The sequence below is a fragment of the Salmo salar genome, chromosome ssa10 (assembly GCF_905237065.1).
Source record: "Salmo salar chromosome ssa10, Ssal_v3.1, whole genome shotgun sequence".
NCBI classification, from domain to species: domain Eukaryota; kingdom Metazoa; phylum Chordata; class Actinopteri; order Salmoniformes; family Salmonidae; genus Salmo; species Salmo salar.
In genome coordinates, this window is record NC_059451.1 from 32944383 (window position 1) to 32969482 (window position 25100).

The window sequence follows — 25100 nt, forward strand, 5'->3', positions numbered from 1 at the left end:
TCTGTTAACAGTAGCAGCAGGAGGAGGCATGAGAGTAAGGATGGGGACAGCCAACCTATCTGAGCCCACAGTGACTCTCACCAGCCAATAGAGGCCCCGGTGTGACCCTCATGCATTCTGTTTAACCTGTCAGAGACTGGACGGCTTCTCTTGATATTAATATGTTTTAGTTTACATTGAAGGTGAAAAACCAAATAATTGTTTTGTTTACGTTGAATACAACCTGTATATTTTGTCTCACCTGAGAGAGGTTTTGTTTTGTTGTATTTAAGAGATAGGTTTGGATAAAGGAGCTGACTGGACCTCAGCTGAATAGTTAGTATTTCAGTGAGCTGTGCTAAATAATATCTTATCCCAGGTTATTTAATGTGAACCCAAACCCCCAACCCTTGCCAAAGCGCTCAGACAAGTGTCCTTTTCCAATGACTTTATTGATTATTTTACCAAAGGTACCATCAGATATACTACGCAGGCCGAAGCATGTGACAGAACCGCGTTAAATGGCCCTAGACCAGACACATCCACGGAAACACAGAAACCAAGTCAGGTTTTTTTTTCTTTTCAAAAGTAGGAAAATCAGTAAGGCCTCCACGATGTCACCTTAATATTACTTTTAACAGATTATGAACACATTTTTACTTAATTGTTTTTACTATACTTTTGCCAGTGGTTTGATAATTTAGCAACAGCTTCTGAAAACATCTCAACACAAATGACTACTTGGCAATGTGTCTTCAGTCCAACAGATGAAGATGATAACCACTGTTAGTACAAACGTAATAAAGCCTATACTGAAAGGCCATCAAACAAACATTGAAAGAAATAGAAACATAGTACAATTGCTTGAATCAGTATTATTTTAGATAGCCAACATTTACAATAAAGAAATGTGAGTCCAATTAAATGCATACTCTAACATAGAACCAATGGAATTGGCAACTTGTGTCCCCTCCCTCCCAACCACCCACCCCCCTCATTGGATGCGTTGTCATCGAACAAGCCTCTCCTCCAATCAGATTGCTCTGAGCATCCCAGGGGTAGGGCCACAGATCCAGCTCCTCCCAGCTCAGTGTCTCTGGGGGGTTTGGTCAAATTCCAGTCACATGGATGGTTGGCCTCCTCTGAACTCCTGGCAAAGTCTCAGCTGTCCATCAGGAGTCCGGGTTCTTAAGGCCCGCCTTCCATAGCTACATCACTAGTGAAAGCCCATCCCATACGGTTGGGCTCAGTGTTGTAATCCAGTTAAAAGCTCCGCCCACATTCCTGGGTCAGTGTTGGCCCCTCCCTGTGGCTGCAGCGGGGCTACAGCAGGCTTCCGGGCCAGGACACGATGGTCAGGGTGATTCTGCCCCGCAGCTCCTTCAGCAGACGCACCAGGGCTGTGTGGGTCATCCCCCACGTACTCTTGCCATTCACCTCCAGCAGAATGTCCCCACATCTACACACACAGAAATGGGGGGGTTAATGCAGGGTTTAACAACCATAGAGATGGACTCAGTATAGTAAAGGAGGCCCATATAGCAATGCTAGCAGTGTGTAAATACAAGACTACTGTAACGATTAGGTAAATACTGGATATAATTTGTCACAGAAAAATAGAAAATTCAGCAGACATGCAGTGATATAGGTCCTCTGGCCAGTGTGTGAGATATAGGTTAGTAGTCTGTACCGTATCCTGCCGTCGTTGTAGGCTGGTGTGCCCTCCACGATGGAACGGATGAAGAAGGACTGATTGCAGTTGACCTCCTCCTGCCCCCCCACGATGCTGAAGCCCAGGCTGCCTGAGGTGCTCCGGCGCAGCACAATGTCTTTGCAGCAGTACAGGTGCCTGCAAGGGACAAAAAGGGGGATTAGGAAATCTCTAGACTGCTGCCAGCATTCAAATGTGTGCCCATCCTGTACTGTTTGCACATATGCAGCAGTGAGATTGCAGAGTCCCGTGGCAGTCTGTCATAAAAAAACAACGGCTTGGCTGTCATTCAATGAGAATGGAGACATGACTTTTCCCCCCAGCTGAGGCAGAGCTGTGAAAATACAGTGCTGAGAAGGGAGGGATTTCAATATCAGTCTCTCACACTGCCCGGGGGTGAGGGAAAATTGCATTCAAATCCTGTTGGAACTGTTGCCCATTTGGACTGAATTCCCATGGTGATTCACTAGTTGGTTTTCACTTTTCTAATCAATTTTGCTGGTTGGGGAGAAATTGAGTTTCTATTTTACTCCAGTAGTTAAATAAATAATTACAGTAAGGGCAGGTTTTTTACCAGCAGTGGCAGATCTATAGAGAAATGGACATACCCAGGGATGCAAACTAAGAATAAAAGTTTGGGGGGGGCTTTGGTTCACTCTGGCTGTAAACGAGTGATGCGCATTTGTAAGCGAACGAATGATGCGTGTTTGGTTGTAAGTGAACGAGTGATGCGCGTTTGGAGCAATACTGGCTGTATCCAAGGCTCAGCCAATCGTTCACTTAACAACAGAATGCAGCACGCGACTGAAGAAAGAAGAGACAACCAATTTGCTAGTTACAGAATCTGCGTACGCTCTGGAAAGACAGCAGTAGGGTGCCAAGGCAGTTTGCCAGTTACAGCAGTGCATCCCTGAACGATAACGAAGAGGTAGGTGAGAAGCCTGACCACAGAGACAGGTGAGAAGGTGATGAAGTGTGCTTCATGAGCTGTAACCGAAAAACCACTGGCATTTGAAAAGTTTAAGGTGAGGGAGAAAGTGTGGTGGAACAATTAATGTTAGCATTGTTAAGTATCTTGCTATAGTAGCTGGGTTGAATTCTCTGTTAGCTAGCCAGAGAAATGTTGAGCAACATTAGCCAACTTAGCTGATCAAATAATTGAGTTTATTGTTTGAAAATTAGCTGGCTAATAAAGTCAGACAGCTAGCTAGCTAACGTTACAACATCAGATGAGCTAACGTTAGTAACCCCACCAATACGCTATAATATTAACTGGCATACGACTCCTTGCCGTTCGTAAAGTTATAACACGTTAGTTGCTTACTGGGCCCTGGCAATCTGTGTGAAATGTTAACTAGTTAACTAGCTAACGAATTAACTACCATCTGTGAACTAATGTTTTCCCTCTACAGTATGTGGTTAATTTTCAGAATGAGAGAATTTGGTAAAAATGAGGTGTTGCTTGTTAAACAAGTGGATTCAGGGATCAAGTGTATCTGGAGCTGGGCCTGGCTTATGCTGGATGCCAATAGAGGTGAAAGAAACGCCACACACTTTCCCTCTTTCAATACAGTGGATAAAAAGGGGTATGCCAGGTGTACTCTCTGCCTGAAAGAGATCAATTATGCCAAAAAAAGGTATCATGCTCTGCTGGCACATTGTAGAACAGATGTCCACAGGCATAAAGTGAACAATGTAATAACGTGCAGTGTAGCCCAAAGATATTGCTTTTGTTGTGTTGAACTTGACAGTAACACTTGTGTCAGTGAGGGGGGATTATTACATTTTTTACTCAGTGAACGTTATTTTTGCACACATGTAGCCTTGATCGATGTCTACTGTAGTGGCCACTATAATAGAGCAAAAATAGAATGCCTGTTTATTCTATTCTACTTTTTTCCCAAGTGCAATATTTAGATGTGTGTGGTCACAAGCATTCTATTATAAAGGCTGTCATGGCTAACTGCAATATTAGTGTATTGTTTTTTCTCAAGACTTGAGTGTCATTTGCAGTAAAGTCTTGGCATCAAATAACAGTGGATTGCTTTCTTTACATTTTTTAGCTCTGTTAGGTTCACATTAACCACGTTTTATTTTACACACAGAGACTGATCATGTAGATCATATTCTTTGTTGTTTAATTAGTTAAACCTGCATTTCTCCCTAGCAGGGATTTTTTTGCATGTTTCAGTGCAAAAAAAAGTATCACCTTTTTGGGCCCTCACCAGTTTGCATCCCTGGGCATACCCCTCGCTCTGCCATAATCTGAACTCTATCCAAACGAGAGACATGGAAGGGGTTTAATCCCTCAATCCAACACCTCTGCCACACATCACACCCCAGGAGATGGGAAGACTTGTCTGATGAGCAAATCAACTTTAAAGATGGCAAGGTGAGCCATTTAAAAGAGAGTGATGGAGAGTGTCAGAGCGTGTCCACATGGGATGGAGAGTGTCAGAGTGACCACTTTCTGAGACTGGGATGTGAGGAAGAGGATGAGCAAGAGACTGAAGGCCATGGCGAGAAGGCCAGACGCTGTATACACTAGTCTATTCATCATTATAAACTGGGTGGTTCGAGCTCTGAATGATGATTGGCTGACAGCCGTGTTATATCAGACCGTATACCACGGGTATGACAGAACATTTTATTTTTACTGCTCTAATTACATTGGTAACCAGTTTATAATAGCAATAAGGCACCTCAGGGTTTGTGGTATATGGCCAATATACCACGGCTAAGGGCTGTATCCAGGCACTCCACGTTGCATTGTGTGTAAGAAGATCCCTTAGCAGTGGTATACTGGCTATGTACCACACCCCTCGTGCCTTATTGCTTAATCCTGTCATCACCCTCCTTCTCCCCTTCCCTCTGTCCTATAATGGCCTTGTAATGTAGCCTGTTACCTCTTTAGGTCTCTCTGTACCCTCCAATATCTGTTGGCTAGTGCTTTTCATTAAGGGCCTTCACTTCAAGTAGCAAGCCAACACCTAACTATGTTCATCAACTCATTAAGTACATTGTTCTGTCAAAGGGGGCTTAAAAATATGCCAAACAGAGGCTATTGGTGTCTGGGCAACAGTATGGTTAAGACTGCGTCCTAAACGTTGTGAGTGTAGTGTATATAATTATCATTCCTCCTCTCCCATCTGGCCCGGTCAAACACTGAGCTGGTCAGGGCAGAAGAGACTGAGATTGGAGAAGAGAACATTTGTGCATTTGACATTTTAGTCATTTAGCAGACACTCTTATCCAGAGCGACTTACAGTTAGTAGATTCATCTTAAGATAGCTAGATGAGACAACATATCACAGTCATGGTACATTTTTCTTCAATAAAGAAGTTATCAGCAAAGATGGTGCTAGTAGAACAAGACAAGTGCAAGGTTTCTGAGATATAGAATAAGAAGGCTAGCTGAGGGGTACTGCTACTCACCTGGGCAGCTGCAACCATGACACCCACAGTGGGGAGTAGTCATCGGTGTGTGGCAGCGTGGCGAGGCTCTGCTTGGTGCTGTCGGTGGGCGAGGGTGAGAGGCAGGGTGGCGAGGGGAACTCTGGCTGGCTCTCCTCCGGAGGCCTCATCTCCAGGACCTTGAGCACCACGGGGGATGTGGTGTTCTTCAGGTTGGCCACAGCCTCGCCCCGCGTCACCCCCGTCAGGTCCAGCCCGTTAACGTTCAGCAGGATGTCACCTGCAGGCAGAGGGGAGGACAGAACACAGCACCACTCAGCACAGTGTTGTTGCCATGACCACTGTCTGATTCTGATGCCTTTCAAAAGCAAAAGTTCCCAGAGACAAGGACTCGTCTCGTCTGCCTATTGAATATTCAATCTTCTCTCGCAGGAACACAAAGCAGTGGGACCAAATAATTTCCAGATAATCAAAGTGGGCTTAGACAGTGCTGTACACATATCACTGCACCGCAGCACACTGCACAGTCAGCTGGAGTGGAGGCTCGTTCAAAGGACAACATCCACCCCCTTTGATTAGGATGCACTATGCAAATACACACACATGCTAGGGTACAATCTGGTTCATTATTATGTAGACAGCTGTATACACAAACATATGCATGTTACTGATACACACAGGAATACACACTCAGAATTATGCTTTTGATAAAGGCTAGGTGGAATAACACTAAATATCATACACACATTCTCTCTCTCTCTCACACACACACACGTAGAGTATTGTGTATTCAGAAGAACAGACAGGTGGTACACCCTGGCCTGGTCTCTCTGTACTGTGGTTATCTGAGGCGGATCCCTAGGATGAGTAGTTCTGGGTTTAAATGCCTCCACTGCCCTTTGATGTCTGGCCCAGCACAGAGAGCTCCCTCAGATGTTCTGACATCCCACACCCAGACACCCAGACACCCACACACCCAGACACCCACACACCCACACACACACAGCAGTATATAGCCGTAACAGGCCTGCCACAAGTGTATCCAATCATTTCGGGAGTCTGTTTGTGTTTGGTCTATTTCAGAGTTGACTGATTTTGTATAATGAGCTGATAAAATGCAGCCTGTCATTTCCTCTGGAACCTACTTAACAAAATCTGAGTTTGGTGTGTTGTGTGTGTGTGTGTGTGTGTGTGTGTGTGTGTGTTATACTTAATTTGGCGAGCCCTGAACAGTAACCACCCTTGCGTTTCCTGTTGAATAAATAAGCTTGGTAATGTTTCTTCTCAATCACCCTGTCTGTTCTACACAAGGGACATGTCACACACACACACACACACACATGACGCCTGTCTGCAGTACCAGCTCTGGCATCATGAAGACCAGCAGGGACTGCATGGAACAGAGAAACTATCAAAGTCAATATTGGAGCAAATCAGGTAAATGTTAGCTAAATTCCCTGCCAGAACATTGGATTTGATTTACTGTATGACTGAGTGAGAGTGTAAGAGAGAGAGAGACTGTGCGTGAGTGTTTATAATTATGAGTGTGTGGAACGGTGTGAGTGTGAGACTGTGATGTTTAAGGTTTATCACCAGGCTGGTACCTTTGCGGATGGATCCCTCCTGTCCCACCACTCCGTTGGGGTCCACGTTAGTGACGTAGACAGGGAGGTCCCAGCCGCGGGAGGACATGCCCCCTGCCACTGTCATCCCCAGGGAGTCATGGGGCTCCTTGGCCAGCGTCACCGTCTTCTCATAACATGCCGGCTTCTCACATGAGTCCTGCAGAGGGGACAAGACAGAGGGGAGGGGTGCAATGTGAGAAATGTTAAGGGTTAAACTGTAATAGATGTGTTTATAATAGAGTGCTTCTCGGTGAACTTCTTATGGATCATTGAGACGCTAGCGTCCCACCTCGACAACATCTGGTGAAATTGCAGAAAGCGAAATTCAAATGACAGAAATCGTAATATTAAACGTTCATGAAAATACAAGTGTCATATATCATTTAAAATCTTAACTTCTTGTTAATCCAGCTGTGTTGTCAGATTTCAAAAAGGCTTTACGGCGAAAGCACACTATGCGATTATCTGAGGACAGCGCCCTGCACACAAAAGCATTACATACATTTTCCAACCAAGGAGAGGCGTCACGAAAGTCAGAAATAGCGATAAAATAAATCACTTACCTTTGAAGATCTACATCTGGTTGCAATCACAAGGGTCCCAGCTACATAACAAATGGTCATTTTGTTCGATAAAGTCCTTCTTTATATCCCAAAAAAAGTATGTTTCATTGGCGCGCTAGACTCAGTAATCCACCGGTTTCCCTCGTTCAAAATGCATACAAATTAATCCTGTAAGTTATCAATATTCTTCCAAACATATCAAACAATGTTCCTAATCAATCCTCAGGTACCCTGATATGTAAATAAAGGATACAATTTAAGACGGAGACCATTACCGGAGATAAATAACGAAATACGCGCACTCACCGGAAACGCGCAACAAACACTACAGCCAAAATGGGAGCCACTTACTAAAACCACAAATTCTAGCTAATTTTTCAAAAAACAAGCCTGAAACTCTTTCTAAAGACTGTTGACATTTAGTGGATCCCTAGGAACTGCAATCTGGGAGGTATTCCGTTCATATTCCCAATGACAGCCATAGTAATCAAGGGTGAGCTGAAAAAAATAATGTATGGATGGGCCTGAGTAACAGGCAGTTTACTTTGGGCACCTCATGCATCCAAACTTCCGAATACTGCCCCCTAGCTCAAATAAGTTAAGGGTTAAACTGTAATAGATGTGTGTTTACAATAGAGTGTTTATCGGTGTTGTTTGTTTGCGTCCAGTGTGTTTTCTTGTGTTGTGTGTGAGAATGAGTGTTTAAGGCTAAGTATGTGATGTTCAGTATGGTTTAGAATGTGCGCGTGTGTGTGTGCGTGCGTGCGTGTGCGTGTGTGTGTGTATTTTTGTGTCTCTAATTGTATCTCTGTGCCTGTGTTCAAATTAAAGGATTGTACAGTACGGTCCTGTTTTTCTTCCAGTAAAACAAGGATTGCTGACGGCCATGGAGTTCCTTCCAAGGCTTGGCTTGGTTTCCCTCCAACAGACACAAACACAACCACTAGAAGCCAACTTCATTAAGACCAATATTAAAACACAATATGAAGCCAACTTCATTAAGGGGGCAGTGTAGTTAAACACATGATTTCCAGTTTTTCTAATGATATTTCCACATTTTGAGGTCGAAATAACACTCTGAAATTGTGAAAACAATGATAATGACCTTTTTGTGTAAGAGCTGAGGCACGTTCAACAAGGGGAATAGTTTGCAAAAGTTTGCTAATGTTAACTTACGCTCGTGAACATAATAATAAAAAAATAAAAAACAGTTTGTGGCAAGCGTTCGCACACATAAGCTAAAAGCCCGAAGAGGTAGTGTGTGGTGAACAGAAAATTTACTGGGTTTAAGTAAATGTATATTATTTACATACTGTATGTATTGAATAACTACACGTTATAGACATATGAATCATGTATGATTTTTCTTCATTGCTTCTATTTGTTTTCACATTGTTTTTGTTTTGTTTTTCCATCTTATTTGACCCTCTTCTTGGCGAGGCGAGGAGATGCACAACAAGATTGTCGGGCTACTGATTTAAAGGTAGTTAGCCAGCCACGCCAACTTGTACAGTAGCCTAGCTACTATCACAAAATCATTATAGCAAGTGTGTCATTACTTAACTAGATACCCAAATGTTAATTTTCTTGTTGATCAAGAATTGGATATTGATGATGGAGAAAAGCCTAGGTGAGGATTAACGTTAGCTACATTATGCGATCTAACTAAGTTACCTAGCTAACGTAATAGTTTCCCCTTTCATCTGTGGTTAGGTGTTACACAATATTGTTGTCAAGTTATGAAGACTAGTTATCTATATCTGGATTTAACAAAGTAGCTATGAATTAGCTAACTCGATCACCTTGAGGCCCTTTTTATAGCCGCTATGCACTAGCCACATCAGTTTGTACTATGCTTTTGCATCTAAGATGTAACTTGGTCTCACATCTTGCGTGTGTTTTTACCCAGGTATAAGGCTATCCTCGACAGGCATACGAAAACCGCCCAAGGAGGTCTTGTTTCTTTGTTCACTGACACACATCCCAACACCTCCACCTACACACACCGACATATACCTGCAGACCACAAAATTCCTACTTACATCCACAAAAACTGCACACCCAACTCTTACCCTCCTCACACTGACACACACCCCAAAAACTCCACCCACACACAGCCACGGGCACATACAGCACTCAACCTTCACATTCCTCACACTGACACCCACACACAGCCATGAGAACCTAAAAAGGTCAACCAAGAAAAGCGTGACCACAAACATCGAGGCGAAAATGAAGGAAATGCTCAGCCTGCAGACATAGCACCCAGATTCAGCAAGACAGGAACTCTCTTGGAAAAGTTTACTCATGCTTTGCAGCGTATCGCTGAGCAGTGATTGTGAAAATTGAAGTAAATCGTTTTTTGTTGAATGAGCAGTGACAAACAGTTTGAGTGAGCAGTGTTTTTTAATTGAAGTAAATGTTTTTTTCAATGAGCAGTAATTGTTATTGAAGCAAATTAGTTTTGGAGTAAGCAATGAGTATGTTTTAAAGTCTAGCAAATTTTTATGTTTCAAAATTGTATATTCGTGTTATTCATGAATACAATATCATTAAAATAGTATTACGTTTTCTCTGTCAGTTATTTTTTTGTTCTCTATGCAAGTTCATTCTGGAATAAAGTTAGTCTATTACATTTTTATTTATTCCATCTAAACCATTAAAAGTGCCATTTCTTAAAAAAATGGACACCAGAACAATTTTCTACATTGTGCAACAACAATTATTTTATTGTTTAAAGCCGGCCCATTTTGTTGTCCCTCTTCTGGGCAGCCTGGTTACGTAGGGCCACTCTGTTGTCTGCAGGATTAGGGACTGGCTCGATGTTACGTGCCTGTGCCACAACATAGTCTTCATCCAAGTCCTGTGTGATGCCCTCGTGGATGAGGACCATTTTGTGGAGGGCACAAGCACTGGCGAGGACATCTGGAATCTTCTCCAGCAGCAGCATGTCAAGATGTTGGAGCCTCCTCCAAATGCACTTTAAGAGGCCAACGGATCTCTCGATTTGAACTCGGGTGGAGCTGTGGATTGCATTGAATCGCTTGTGCTCGTCCACTGGGTGACCATTGTCCCTGAATGGGACAATAAGATCCAGGCTTAGGGGATAAGAAGGTGGGCATCTAGGTGACGTCGCTGGTCCTGTACACCCTGCATCATGCACAGAACCAGCGTTCCCCCACGAATTCGGCTGTCTCATACAGCTTGCAGCTGGAAGCTGGGCTGGCCTTTTCGGTTAATGTAGGCATCCCGATGTTCGGAGGGCCCCCTGATGGTAATGTGGGTGCCATCTATGCACCCAATCACACCTGGGAACCCTCTGATACCCTGGAACCCAGCCTCCAGAACTGAAAACTGGGTGGGTGTGTAACGCTTGTCGTCTGTAGAAGAAGGGGACCAAAGCGCAGCGTGGTGAGTGTTCATATTAATGATTTAATAATAAGAAACACTTCAAACAAACAAGAAAATGAACGACAGCCAACAGTTCTGTCAGCTCACAAAATGTACAAAACAGAAAATAACTACCCACAAACCCCAAAGGAAAACAGGCTGCCTAAGTATGACTCCCAATCAGCGACAACAATGTACAGCTGTCCCTGATTGAGAGCCATACCAGGCCAAAAACAAAGAAATACAAAGCATAGAAAAAAGGACATAGAATGCCCACCCAAATCACACCCTGACCAAACCTAAATAGAGACATAAAAAAAGGCTCTCTCAGGTCAGGGTGTGACAGGGTGTTGGCCACTTGAGGTAGGTGGGCATCAGCTAGTTCTGGCCATCTACTATTTGGAGCAGTTGGCCAACAGCCACAGAGAGGCCAACACACAATCCTCCAGTCGTTCTCCTCTGTATGGAACCAGAGGGATGAGTTCCTCACACAATATCTGAAAAACAGCAAAATTGGATTTTGTCATCTTAGAGTTTTGTCCTGCCTTTGTTCTGTGTGTAAGACAGAGGCAAATAGCAATGATACAATGATGTATTATTCATTATAGGCTACAATGTACTTTTTTACATTGTACTTAATTCCCCTTTGTGCAACTGTCGATAGATAAGGGGCCGTATAAATAATATGCTTAATGTACAGCCGTCTGGTTGGTTGACTGTACACCCCACCCACACAGCTGTCTGGTTGGTCAATTAACTAAGACTCTGGGATGCATTAGTGCTTATAGATAACATTAGCTAGCTACATCATTGGAGATTTTTATGACACACATTTATTTAGGATAGTTTAATCAAAACACAGAGATCATCTACACATGCAAATTACCTGCAACGTTTCTCGGCTCATCATAAAATGAGATCGAAAGGCAAAGTCGTTGTATCGAGGGATGACTTCCTCCACATAACCCTTGACTCTTCCAATCGGATGCTCACTTTTTCTTATCAATACACACTAAAATAAGTAGCCACTACGTGACATCAGTACCAGGGTCTAAAGTAGAGGTCGACCGATTAATTAGGGCCGATTTCAAGTTTTCATAACATTTACATTTTACATTTACATTTTACATTTAAGTCATTTAGCAGACGCTCTTATCCAGAGCGACTTACAAATTGGTGCATTCACCTTATAATATCCAGTGGAACAACCACTTTACAATAGTGCATCTAAATCTTTTAAGGGGGGGTTAGAAGGATTACTTTATCCTATCCCAGGTATTCCTCAAAGAGGTGGGGTTTCAGGTGTCTCTGGAAGGTGGTGATTGACTCCGCTGTCCTGGCATCGTGAGGGAGCTTGTTCCACCATTGGGGTGCCAGAGCAGCGAACAGTTTTGACTGGGCTGAGCGGGAACTGTGCTTCCTCAGAGGTAGGGAGGCGAGCAGGCCAGAGGTGGATGAACGCAGTGCCCTTGTTTGGGTGTAGGGCCTGATCAGAGCCTGAAGGTACGGAGGTGCCGTTCCCCTCACAGCTCCATAGGCGAGCACCATGGTCTTGTAGCGGATGCGAGCTTCGACGGGAAGCCAGTGGAGAGAGCGGAGGAGCGGGGTGACGTGAGAGAACTTGGGAAGGTTGAACACCAGACGGGCTGCGGCGTTCTGGATGAGTTGTAGGGGTTTAATGGCACAAGCAGGGAGCCCATAACAATCAGTAATCGGTATTTTTGGACACCGATTTGCGGATTTATTTATTTACATTTTTTTACACACCTTTATTTAACTAGGCAAGTCAGTTAAGAACACATTCTTATTTTCAATGACGGCCTAGGAACGGTGGGTTAACTGCCTTGTTCAGGGGCAGAACGACAGATTTTTACCTTGTCAGCTCGGGGATTCAATCTTGCAACCTTACGGTTAACTAGTCCAACGCTCTAACCACCTGTTTTACATTGCACTCCACGAGGAGCCTGCCTGTTACGCGAATGCAGTAGGAAGCCAAGGTAAGTTGCTAGCTAGCATTAGCCTCTATGGGCTAGGCGGGACGAATTTGTCCCACCTACGTAACAGCCACTTGAAGCCTGTGGCGCGATTTTCAAAACCTTAAAAATCCTATTACTTCAATTTCTCAAACATATGACTATTTTACAGCTATTTAAAGACAAGACTCTCGTTAATCTAACCGCACTGTCCGATTTCAAAAAGGCTTTACAACGAAAGCAAAACATTAGATTATGTCAGCAGAGTACCAAGCCAGAAATAATCAGACACCCATTTTTCAAGCTAGCATATAATGTCACATAAACCCAGAAGACAGCTAAATGCAGTACTAACCTTTGATGATCTTCATCAGATGACAACCCTAGGACATTATGTTATACAATACATGCATGTTTTGTTCAATCAAGTTCATATTTATATCAAAAACCAGCTTTTTACATTAGCATGTGACGTTCAGAACTAGCATACCCCCCGCAAACTTCCGGAGGAATTCGCTAACATTTTACTAAATTACTCACGATAAACGTTCACAAAAAGCATAACAATTATTTTAAGAATTATAGGTACAGACCTCCTCTATGCACTCGATATGTCCGATTTTAAAATAGCTTTTTGGTGAAAGCACATTTTGCAATATTCTAAGTACATAGCCCAGGCATCACGGGCTAGCTATTTAGACACCCGGCAAGTTTAGCACTCACCATAATCATATTTACTATTATAAAAGTTTGATTACCTTTTGTTGTCTTCGTTAGAATGTACTCCCAGGACTGCTACTTCAATAACAAATGTTGGTTTGGTCCAAAATAATCCATCGTTATATCCGAATAGCGGCGTTTTGTTCGTGCGTCCCAGACACTATCTGAAATGGTAAATCAGGGTCGCGCGCATGGCGCAATTCGTGACAAAAAAAATCGAAATATTCCATTACCGTACTTCGAGGCATGTCAACCGCTGTTTAAAATCCATTTTTATGCCATTTTTCTCGTAAAAAAGCGATAATATTCCGACCGGGAATGTCCATTTAGCTAAACTGAGGAAAGTAAACAAAGCTTTCGGTCGACGCGGGCACGCGCCTGAGTCTCACAGTACTGTAACCAGCCACTACCCAAACGCGCTACTTTGTTTCAGCCAGAGCCTGCAAAGCCACGATTCAGCTTTTTGCCGCCTTCTGAGACCCTATGGCAGCCGTAGGAAGTGTCACGGGACAGCTAAGATCCTCACTCTTCAATAAACAGAGACAAGAAGAACGACACTTGTCAGACAGGCCACTTCCTGCCTGAAACCTTGTCAGGTTTTTGCCTGCCAAAGGAGTTCTGTTATACTCACAGACACCATTCAAACAGTTTTAGAAACTTTAGGGTGTTTTCTATCCATATGTAATAAGTATATGCATATTCTAGTTACTGGGTAGGAGTGGTAACCAGATTAAATCGGGTACGTTTTTTATCCAGCCGTGTCAATACTGCCCCCTATCCTAAACAGGTTAAACGTATCTTATAAAAAACAATCAATCAATCATAATCACTAGTTAACTACACATGGTTGATGATATTACTAGTTTATCTAGCCTGTCCTGCTTTGCATATAATCGATGCGGTGCGCATTCACGAAAAAGGACTGTCATTGCTCCAACGTGTACCTAACCATAAACATCAATGTCTTTCATAAAATCAATACACAAGTATATATTTTTAAACCTGCACATTTAGCTAAAAGAAATCCAGGTTAGCAGGCAATATTAACCAGGTGAAATTGTGTCACTTCTCTTGTGTTCATTGCACGCAGAGTCAGGGTATATGCAACAGTTTGGGCCGCCTGGCTCGTTGCGAACTAATTTGCCAGAATTTTACGTAATTATGACATAACATTGAAGGTTGTGCAATGTAACAGGAATATTTAGACTTAGGGATGCCACTCGTTAGATGAAATACGTAACGGTTCCGTATTTCACTGAAAGAAAAAACTTTGTTTTCGAGATGATAGTTTCCAGATTCGACCATATTATTGACCTAAGGCTCGTATTGCTGTGTGTTTATTATATTATAATTAAGTCTATGATTTGATAGAGCAGTCTGACTGAGCAGTGGTAGGCACCAGCAGGCTCATAAGCATTCTTTCAAACAGCACTTTCGTGCGTTTTGCCAGCAGCTCTTCGCAATGCTTCAAGCATTGCGCTGTTTATGACTACAAGCCTATCAACTCCCAAGATTAGGCTGGTGTAACCGATGTGAAATGGCTAGCTAGTTAGCGGGTGCGCGCTAATAGCATTTCAAACGTCACTCGCTCTGAGACTTGGAGTAGTTGTTCCCCTTGCTCTGCATGTGTAACGCTGCTTCGAGGGTGGCTGTTGTCGATGTGTTCCTGGTTCGAGCCCAGGTAGGAGCGAGGAGAGGGACGGAAGCTATACTGTTACACTGGCAATACTAAAGTGCCTATAAGAACATCCAATAGTCAAAGGTATATGAAATACAAATCGTATAGAGAGAAATAGTCCTATAATAATGTCACGGCTGTCGTTGAAGAGAGAAGGGGACCAAGGCGCAGCGGGTTGCGTGCTCATTATTTAATTTAATTTAATTAAAGTGAACACAAAAACAATAAACGACAGCTAACAGTTTTGCAGGCTCAACAAACAGCAGTGCAAATACAACTACCCACAAAGAGACAGGTGAAAACAAGCTCCCTAAGTATGACTCCCAATCAGGAACAACGATGTACAGCTGTTCCTGATTGAGAGCCACACCAGGCCAACAAAGAAATACAAAACCTAGAAAACCTAGAAACCCAAAACAAGAACATACACCAAAACCCCTGGAACACATAAATACAATACCCCTCTACATACACATAACCCCCCGAACCATATAAAACAAATACCCTCTGCCACATCCTGACCAAACTACCATAACCAATAACCCCTATACTGGTCAGGACGTGACAAATAACTACAACCTAAAACTTCTTACCTGGGAATATTGAAGACTCATGTTAAAAGGAACCACCAGCTTTCATATGTTCTCATGTTCTGAGCAAGGCACTTAAACGTTAGCTTTCTTACATGGCACATATTGCACTTTTACTTTCTTCTCCAACACTTTGTTTTTGCATTATTTAAACCAAATTGAACATGTTTCATTATTTATTTGAGGCTAAATTGATTTTATTGATGTATTATATTAAGTTAAAATAAGTGTTCATTCAGTATTGTTGTAATTGTCATTATTACAAATAAATGTAAAAAAAATAATAATACAAAAAAATATATAATAATAATAATAATAATGAATAAAAAAATTGGACGATTAATCGGCATTGGCTTTTTTGGTCCTCCAATAACCGTTATCGGTATCGGCGTTGAAAAATCATAATCGGTCGACCTCTAGTCTAAAGAGTCATCGATTATTGCAGAAGCTGCAGCTAAAAATCAACATTTTACGTGTTCTATCCATTGTTTTACCAGAAAGAATCTGTTGAAAACAAACATAGTTCGCCATGAGCGTTCACAAACAGAAGTCTTGTTGAATGCACCTCTGTTTGGAAAAAAAATATATCTGGAATTTCAGCCTGTTCAGGTGGGATGGAACTTTTGTCCCACATCATGATGTCACAATGTGATCTGATTATAATAGACCATTGACTGACTGTTCATCTGGGTAAGGGGGTGGGCTCTAGACCATCCTATCGGTCTGAGCATTTCAAGGGCCAAAAAAGAACAATAAATACTGAGTGCACAAAACATTAGGAACACCTTCCTAATATTGAGTTGCACCCCTGTTTTCCCTCAGAACAGCCTCAATTCGCCAGGGCATGGACTCTACAAGGTATTGAAAGCATTCCATGTTGACTCCAATACTTCCCACAGTTGTGTCAAGTTGGCTGGATTTCCTTTGGGTGGTGGACCATTCTTGATACACACAGGGAACTGTTGAGCATGTTCTTGACACACTCAAACTGGTGCCTACTACCATACCCCGTTCAAAGGCACTTACATCTTTTATCTTGCCCATTTACTCTCTGAATTGCACACATACACAATCCATGTCTCAATAGTCTCAATGCTTAAAAATAACGATTTAACCTGTCTCCTCCCCTTTATCTATAGTGATTGAAGTGGATTTAACAGGTGACATCCATAAGGGATCATAGCTTTTACCTGGATTCACCTGGTCAGTCTATGTCATGGAAAGAGCAGGTGTTCCTAATGTTTTTTTCATTAAATAAACACAGACAGTGATTTCTTAGACATACAGTGATGATTTAAAATAAAATTACTAAGACTGCATGGGGGCTTTAAGACCAATATTACAACACAATATAAAGGTCTGGTTAGATTTAGTCTAAATATGATCTATAGTCCTGCTGAAGGTGGCTTAGCTTATCTCAGAACGATAATACCTTGTTATTGTTGCTACCTGCTATCTCTGCAGGGTTCTTTCTATTACAGCCTCATTCTCTCTCAACTGGCTTTGATGCCAAGGACTTTACCTGAAGAATACAGTACCACTCCACTCTGGCGTCACACATTCTAAAGTTTTAACAATGTGTCTGAGAGAATTAGCACCTGAAATAGAGAAAGTGAGAAGAAAGCGAGACGAGAGCTGTGAAGTTGATCATTATCAGAACAACGGAATTCGTCAGCTCCAATAATGAGTTGGAGAAAATCCTGTTTAAGCGTGGAGGTGTGTTCATCCTGTCGATGTTTTCTTCATGGATAATAGTCTCAGAGAGAGAGAGGCGGCTGCTCTGGGCCACCGCACATGGCTCTCTGAGAGGAGCGGAACACTTTGGCACTGTCAGGGATGACACGCTCCTCTTTGATGGAGGAATAGTACGGCTCAGGATCATTTTCACATAAAAGGGAATATTTAACATAAGAAGAAGAGGCAGGAATACAAAGAGCTCTTTCAGTCTGTATCTCTGAAGCATTACAGATTGCGCAATATAAATGTTAAGGTAATTTCCGATTGAGCCGACATATGCAGCGTTTCCCGTAAATGCTGTCTCCGCTAATGCAGGAACATTGCCTTTACATTTCAATCACGCTGTAATGCTGAACTTCCGCAATACGGATTGAATAGAGCTCAAAGTCTGGGGTTTTAGTGTGTGTGTAACCTCAAGAAAAGCTCTTCAAACAAACCTGTGTCTGTGTTTTTGTGTTTGTGTGTGTGTGTGCCTATGCTTGTGCGTGCGTCATGCATTTTATGCATTGCTAACCAGTAGCGCAGGCGCCATGTCCACTGGGGAGTATGGAGGGGGGCCGTCCATTCCCCATGGAGCCTCCTGCAGGAGGTCAGGCGTGGGTAAACAGATCTGACGAGACACTATGAAGTGGACCTGCTCCTCACTCGCCTACAGGAGACAAACAGACAAACACAACCAAGCTCAGAACCAGACAGACACACATAGCAATTAAAATAAAAACAGTCACTTTGTAGAAGAATATCATGGTTGAGCCCCATAAATAAACATTGAATACAGCTTCACTGAAGTTGATCCAGATATCCAAACAAGCACTTAATAAAAACAACTTCACTGCCACATAACTAGACTGAGACACAGAAACTATAACAGCTCAAACAGGCCCATCTTGCTCATCCCAGATGCTGTATTGAGGGTAGAGTGTGAGCGGCAATTTCATGGAATTACGCTTTGACTCATTTCTTTCACTTTAAAATGTATGCCAAACAAAAAGCATTAATTTCAAAGTTTAACAAACCATACAACTCCATGCACAAGGACTATTTTTTAACAATTTAGACTAACATTTACAAACATTTATTTTGTGGAAGAACTGTGCAGAAGCAAACTTTGGTAACAGAATTATGGTAAAATCTCCCTTAGGTTTTAATGTGACCACGTCTGCAGAAATAATGTGGTGTAAGCTACTGTATGACATGGCACCTTGAGTTAGAAAAAAATATATTTTTGTTATTTTACGACAGTAAGTGAAGTGGACTTACACCCGGTAATGGAGTTACAGAATTAAGGAATTACATCATGAATTGCATTCATTTCTGGTAGATGTTTTCTAAGACCCCGTTTGCATCTGTCTATTCAGAAATCAAAGCCTTTACTTATGCATATTTTTTCAGTTGGAATTTTATGTGTCAATGCCTTAATTTCTCCCTTTGCTTTCACTTGACACCCAATTTGATATAATCCTATGAACTTCACATGTTGGTGCTCATACATAGAAATGCCCTGAGGTAAACCTGTGGACATGTTCCATCTCCTCCTAACAACCCCTTAACACAGCTCAAGGGGAAAAAAAAAATCACCCACAGAGCTTGGCCAGGCAGTAAAATATGTAAAACTTTTATTACCCCTGAGAGGTTTACACAAATAATAAACATATGTGGTGTGCAAAACACTCACAAACACACATTTCAATTGCACCCTTTTACTTGCTTCAGGAAGCAGCCTGTTTAGTGTGACTCTCACCCCCATTTTCTCTTCTCTTCTCTCTCATAATACTGCAGTCTTTCTGCTGCCCTCACCCTCTCCCTATGACTTTTCCAACTTCAACTCAAAAACTCACCTTTAAACTTATTTTTCTAACAATCTGTATTTCTCACCTCTCTACAACCTTTCCTCTACCTTTCTTTTTCATGCTCTTTATTACTCTCTTTTGTCTCTTTTTCAGGCTGTATTTCCACCCACTCACACAGCGACTCACTCCCTCGTTCACTCGGATGAACATGCACACTCTCGCACACACACACACTCACTGGCACATGAACACATTTGTGAGTACACACACACAGCTCTCCCTCCCGTGTTGCTCATTTGAGAGTGCCTGTGCTCTCTGTGCCGCAGAGCTGCCTCCTAAATTACCCAGTCCAGCTCGTTATCGCCTTAATTTGACTAATTTAATCGGTTTCCAGACAGTTCTTAATCTCTGACAACAACAGTCTGCTGTGTGCCATGTTGGGTCCTCAGAGAACCCCAAGAGCAAATCAGTCTCCTCAGACCCAGAGAGCACAGCACAGCTACATCCCACAGTCAACCAGAAACACACCACCGCAATTACCCAGCATCCACCAGGAAGCAGAGCCTCAGCCAAGCAATAGAGCAGCGCCCAGTCGACCACAGACACACGACAATTAACCACAATTAACCTCAATGGACAGGGACAAAGCCAGCCAACAGAGTGCAATGATCCAGAACCACACACCACTACTAGCCATAATATCACAGGACCCAGAGACAAGAAATACATACCATTACTAACCACTGTAAACCACAACCAACCAATGCTCCCTAACCTCTAACCCCTGCAGACTGACCTGGATGAGTAAAGCGGCGTGTTCTGGCGCGCCGTAGCGCAGGTCGTGTCCGTTGATGGCGAGGACGCGGTCGTTGACGCTGAGCTGCCCGTCGTGTGCCGCCAGGCCGCCCTCCAGCAGGTGGAAGATAAAGACTCCATGTTCCTCTGGTCGTCTCACCAGCTTGATGCCCAGCTGCTCCTCTGGGGTGCTCTTAGCCAGGACCACGTGGATGCTGTCATCCCTCAAGGGCTGGCCATGGGGGAGGCCATGAGGCGGATAGCCCCCGGCTGCGTCGTGGGGATGCCCGTGGTGCCCGGAGTGTGAGCGGTAACGGTGGCGCTGCTCTCTCAGCACAGTGAGTCGCAGAAGCTGGCAAGGCTTTTTGAGGGTGGCCAGGGCGTAGCAGTGGGGCACATTGCTGATGTCTATGCCGTTCACCTGAAGATGAGAGGGAGAGGTGGAGTTAAGTCTCAGATTATATGCTGTGATGAGAAATTCAAATACACAACACATACAGGGAAAGGGGATACGTAGTCAGTTGCACAACTGAATGCATTTGACCGAAATATGTCTTCCACATTTAACCCAACCCCTCTGAATCAAAGAGCTGCGGAGGCACCCGGGGAGCGGGGAGAATGGATTCGAACCAGCTACCGGCCCAACATTCTTCACCACTAGGCTACCTGCCGCCCCTCAGTCACATACATGGCGAATAGTACTCCACCTTACTTTGAACAAAAACTGACCTTGAGGATCATGTCTCCGGGCAGCAGGCGTCCGTCCCGGGCGATAACCCCCTCCCTGTAGATGTCCTGGATGAGGATACGCACCAGGGGGGTCTCGTTGCCCCCCACGATGCTGATGGCCAGTGGCTCCGAGGGCTCACGGTTGATCTTAATACTGGTGACCTCACCATCAGGGATCAGGTGATGGAGCTGGGGTAGAGCCAGCACTGAGAGTGAAGGAGGGAAATATACAGTACCAGTCAAAAGTTTGGACACACCCACTCATTCCAGGGTTTTTCTTTATTTGTATTAAATCTATGAAATAACACATATGGAATCATGTAGTAACCAAAAAAGGGTTAAACAAATCAAAATATATTTTAAATTTGAGATTCTTCGTAGTAGCCACCCTTTTCCTTAATGGCAGCTTTGTCTAGTACTGTATAAATAAATGATAAATGATCATATACAATACATACATACATACATACATACATATATACATATATATAACACACACATATATGCACACACACACAATCACACACACACATATACACACACACACATATATGCACACACACACATATATGCACACAACACATATATACACACACACATATACAAAAACACACACACACACACACACATACACATATATATATATATATAGAGAGAGAGATATGGAGGGAGGGAGTGAGAGAGGAGAGAAAAATAGAGAGTGAGAGAATGAGGGAGGGAGAGAAGTAGTGTGTTACTCTGATTTCAATGATGAAAAGGAACTCTCACAGAGGCAGAATGCAAGGCCAAGGAGAAAGCAAAAGAAACAGAGAGAGAGAGAGCTAGAAATAGACAGAGGGAGGAAGCCAAAGAGGCCGCGTAGAGAGGTTTAGCGTTGAAGCAGCTGTCTCTACTCCCCCAGGTTAGCAAAACAAGCCTAAGGGGAAAATCCACTTGGCTGATCATCCTTCCACATGTTTGTATCATTAGTCACATATATCTATATGTACCAAGTATGCTTGGGAAAACCCTCACATTGACTTTTCCACAAGGTTATTGCTTGGGTGGAGATAAAAATCACACACACACGTTTACACAGATACAACTGTACTGACAGAGAACTGAGATATAAAGTTCTCACAAATACACAACCACATACTGTACACACTACTCCTGTGTTCCAATGGCACGTTGTGTTAGCTAATCCAAGTTTATCATTTTAAAAGGCTAATGTATCATTAGAAAACCCTTTTGCAATTATGTTAGTGTAACCGATGTGAAATGGCCAGTTAGTTAGCGGTGGTGCGCGCTAATAGTGTTTCAATCAGTGACGTCACTTGCTCTGAGACATGAAGTGGTTGTTCCCCTTGCGTTGCAAGGGACGCGGCTTTTGTGGCGCGATGGGTAATGATGCTTCGTGGGTGTCAGTTGTTGATGTGTGCAAGGGTCCCTGGTTCGAGCCCGGGTTGGGGCGAAGAGAGGGACGGAACCTACACTGTTACATTGCGCGCCACAAAAGCCGCGGCCCTTGCAACGCAAGGGGAACAACCACTTCAGGTCTCAGAGCAAGTGACGTCACTGATTGAAACACTATTAGCGCGCACCACCGCTAACTAACTAGCCATTTCACATCGGTTACATTAGCACAGCTGAAAATTGTTGTTCTGATTAAAGAAGCAATAAAACTGGCCTTCTTTAGACAAGTTATGTATCTGGTTATGTATCAGCATTTGTGGGTTCGATTACAGGCTCAAAATGGCCAGATACAATGCACTTTCTTCTGAAACTCGTCAGTCTATTCTTGTTCTGAGAAATGAAGGCTATTCCATGCGAGAAATTGCCAAGAAACTGAAGATCTCGTACAACGCTGTGTACTACTCCCTTCACAGAACAGCGCAAGCTGGCTCTAACCAGAATAGAAAGAGGAGTGGGAGGCCCGGTGCACAACTGAGCAAGAGGACAAGTACAGTAGCGTGTCTAGTTTGAGAAACAGACGCCTCACAAGTCCTCAACTGGCAGCTTCATTAAATAGTACCCACAAAACACCAGTCTCAATGTCAACAGTGAAGAGGCGACTCTGGGATGCTGGCCTTCTAGGCAGAGCTTCTCTGTCCAGTGTCTGTGTTCTTTTGCCCATCTTAATCTTTTCTTTTATTGGCCAGTCTGAGATATGGCTCTTTCTTTGCACCTCAACTCACAGGTGCACCTGTGTAATGATCATGCTGTTTAATCAGCTTCTTGATATACCACACCTGTCAGGTGGATGGATTTTCTTGCCGAAGGAGAAATGCTCACCAACAGGGACGTAAACAAATTTGCGCACAAAATCTGACAGTGTATGGAACATTTATGGGAATTTAATTTCAGCTCATGAAACATGGGACCAACACTTTACATGTTGCGTTCATATTTTTGTTCAGTGTAAATGATCCTAACATCTTCTTTGTGCTATTTTTTAATAATCGCACAAACTCAGTAACGTAATCTGATTACTTTCACTTACTTTCCCTTTAAGAGGCATTAGAACAGGGGTGTCAAACACATTCCATGGAGGGCCTAGTGTCTGCTGGTTTTAGTTTTTTCCTTTAAATTAAGACCTAGACAACCAGGTGACCTTAATTAATCAATCAAGTACAGCGGAGAAGCGAAAACTCGCAGACACAGAAAACTTCCCTCCGTGGAAGAAGTTTGACACATGCATTAGAAGAAAGCTTAACCTGGCGTGACATTTTCATAACCGTGTAAATCTCTCAAGGACAAGATGACTTTTATCATTATATTTGCCTGTATTTACCCCCCCAAAATGACATTTTAATTAGCTGCTAATGCGGCTGTCATAAAGAACTACAAATGTCATGATGATCTGGAAGAGACTGCCGAATCCAGGCAAGGTTAGCTACATCTAATGTTAGCTACATCTAATGTTAGCTACATTAGTAATGTATAAATGGGCAAAATGTCTTTAAATTGACAGTTCTGTGAACTGCCTTGTGCTCTGTATCTATCAGCCGTTCTACAGAGCCTTCAGAAATGTCACTGGTTTACAAACAATACCCCATAATGTCAGAGTGGAATTATGATAGGAGAAAAAAATTGTTTAACAAGTCACATAATAAATTGCATGGACTCACACTGTGTGCAATAGTAGTGTTTAACATGATTTTTGAATGACTGCCTCATCTCTGTACCCTACACATAAAATGATCTGTGAGGTCCCCTAGTTCAGCAGTTAATTTCAAACACAGATTAAACCACAAAGACCAAGGAGGTTTTCCAATGCCTTGAGAAGAAGGGCACCTATTGGTAGGTAGGTAAAAATAGCAGGCATTGAATATCCCTTTGAACATGGTGAAGTTATTAATTACAATTTGGAATGTGTATCAATACACCCAGTCGCTACAAAGATACAGGTGTCCTTTCTAACTCAGTTGCTGGAGAAAATCTATGGCAAGACCTGAAACTGGTTGTCTAGCAATGAGAAACAACCAAGTTGACAGAGCTTGAAGAATTTTGAAAAGAATAATGGGCAAATGTTGCACAATCCAGGTGTGAAAAGCTCTTAGAGACATACCCAGAAAAACTCACAGCTTTAATTGCTGCCAAAGGTGCTCCCACAAACTATTGACTCAGTGGTGCGAATACATATGTAAGTTAGATATTTCTGTATTTAATTTTCAATACATTGACAAACATTCCTAAAAACATGTTTTCATGTTGTCATTATGGGATATTGTGGGTAGATGGGTGAGATAAAAACAAATATTTAATACATTTTGAATTCAGGTTGTAACACAACAAAATGTGAATAAGTCAAGCGGTATGAATACTTTCTGAAGGCACTGTATCTCTCAACCTCTCCCTCCCTGCTCATTCTCTCTTTCTTTCTCTCTGGCCCACTCTCCCCCATCTCTCTTGTTCCATAGCCTCAGTCCCTAGTTCTAATCGCGCTGCAGTTTCTCCGTTCCAAAGTCATTATGAGTGAACTAAACACAACCCCCACTGACGTCATAGTGAACTAAACACAACCCCCACTGACGTCATAGTGAACTAAACACAACCCCCACTGATATCATACTGAAATAAACACAAACCCCACTGACTTCATACTGAACTAAACACAACCCTCACTGACTTCATACTAAACTAAACACAACCCCCACTGACGTCATAGTGAACTAAAAACAACCCCCACTGACATAATGGTGAACTAAAGACAACCCTCACTGATATCATACTGAACTAAACACAAACCCCACTGACTTCATACTGAACTAAACACAACCCTCACTGACTTCATACTAAACTATACCCAACCCCTTCTGACTTCATCCTGAACTAAACACAACGCCACTGACTTCATACTGAACTAATCACAACCCCCACTGACATCATACTGAACTAAACACAAACCCCAATGACGTCATACT

The 25100-nt window shown here is 42.8% G+C and overlaps 1 protein-coding gene across 5 annotated transcripts in view; it reads right to left on the minus strand.

The window, feature by feature from the left end:
• Positions 1-412: 412 nt before the first annotated feature.
• LOC106560268 (E3 ubiquitin-protein ligase LNX) overlaps positions 413-25100 on the minus strand; it is a 93363-nt gene continuing 68675 nt past the window's right edge. For all 5 annotated transcript variants that reach the window (XM_014122978.2, XM_014122977.2, XM_014122981.2 and 2 more), the window contains 7 exons: positions 20695-20900; positions 19967-20386; positions 17895-18029; positions 6709-6886; positions 5126-5384; positions 1670-1828; positions 413-1438 (listed from right to left, as the gene is read on the minus strand). In XM_014122978.2, coding sequence (XP_013978453.2) covers positions 1303-1438; positions 1670-1828; positions 5126-5384; positions 6709-6886; positions 17895-18029; positions 19967-20386; positions 20695-20900 — 1493 coding nt within the window. In that variant the 3' untranslated portion in view covers positions 413-1302. The remainder of the gene's footprint in view (positions 1439-1669; positions 1829-5125; positions 5385-6708; positions 6887-17894; positions 18030-19966; positions 20387-20694; positions 20901-25100) is intronic.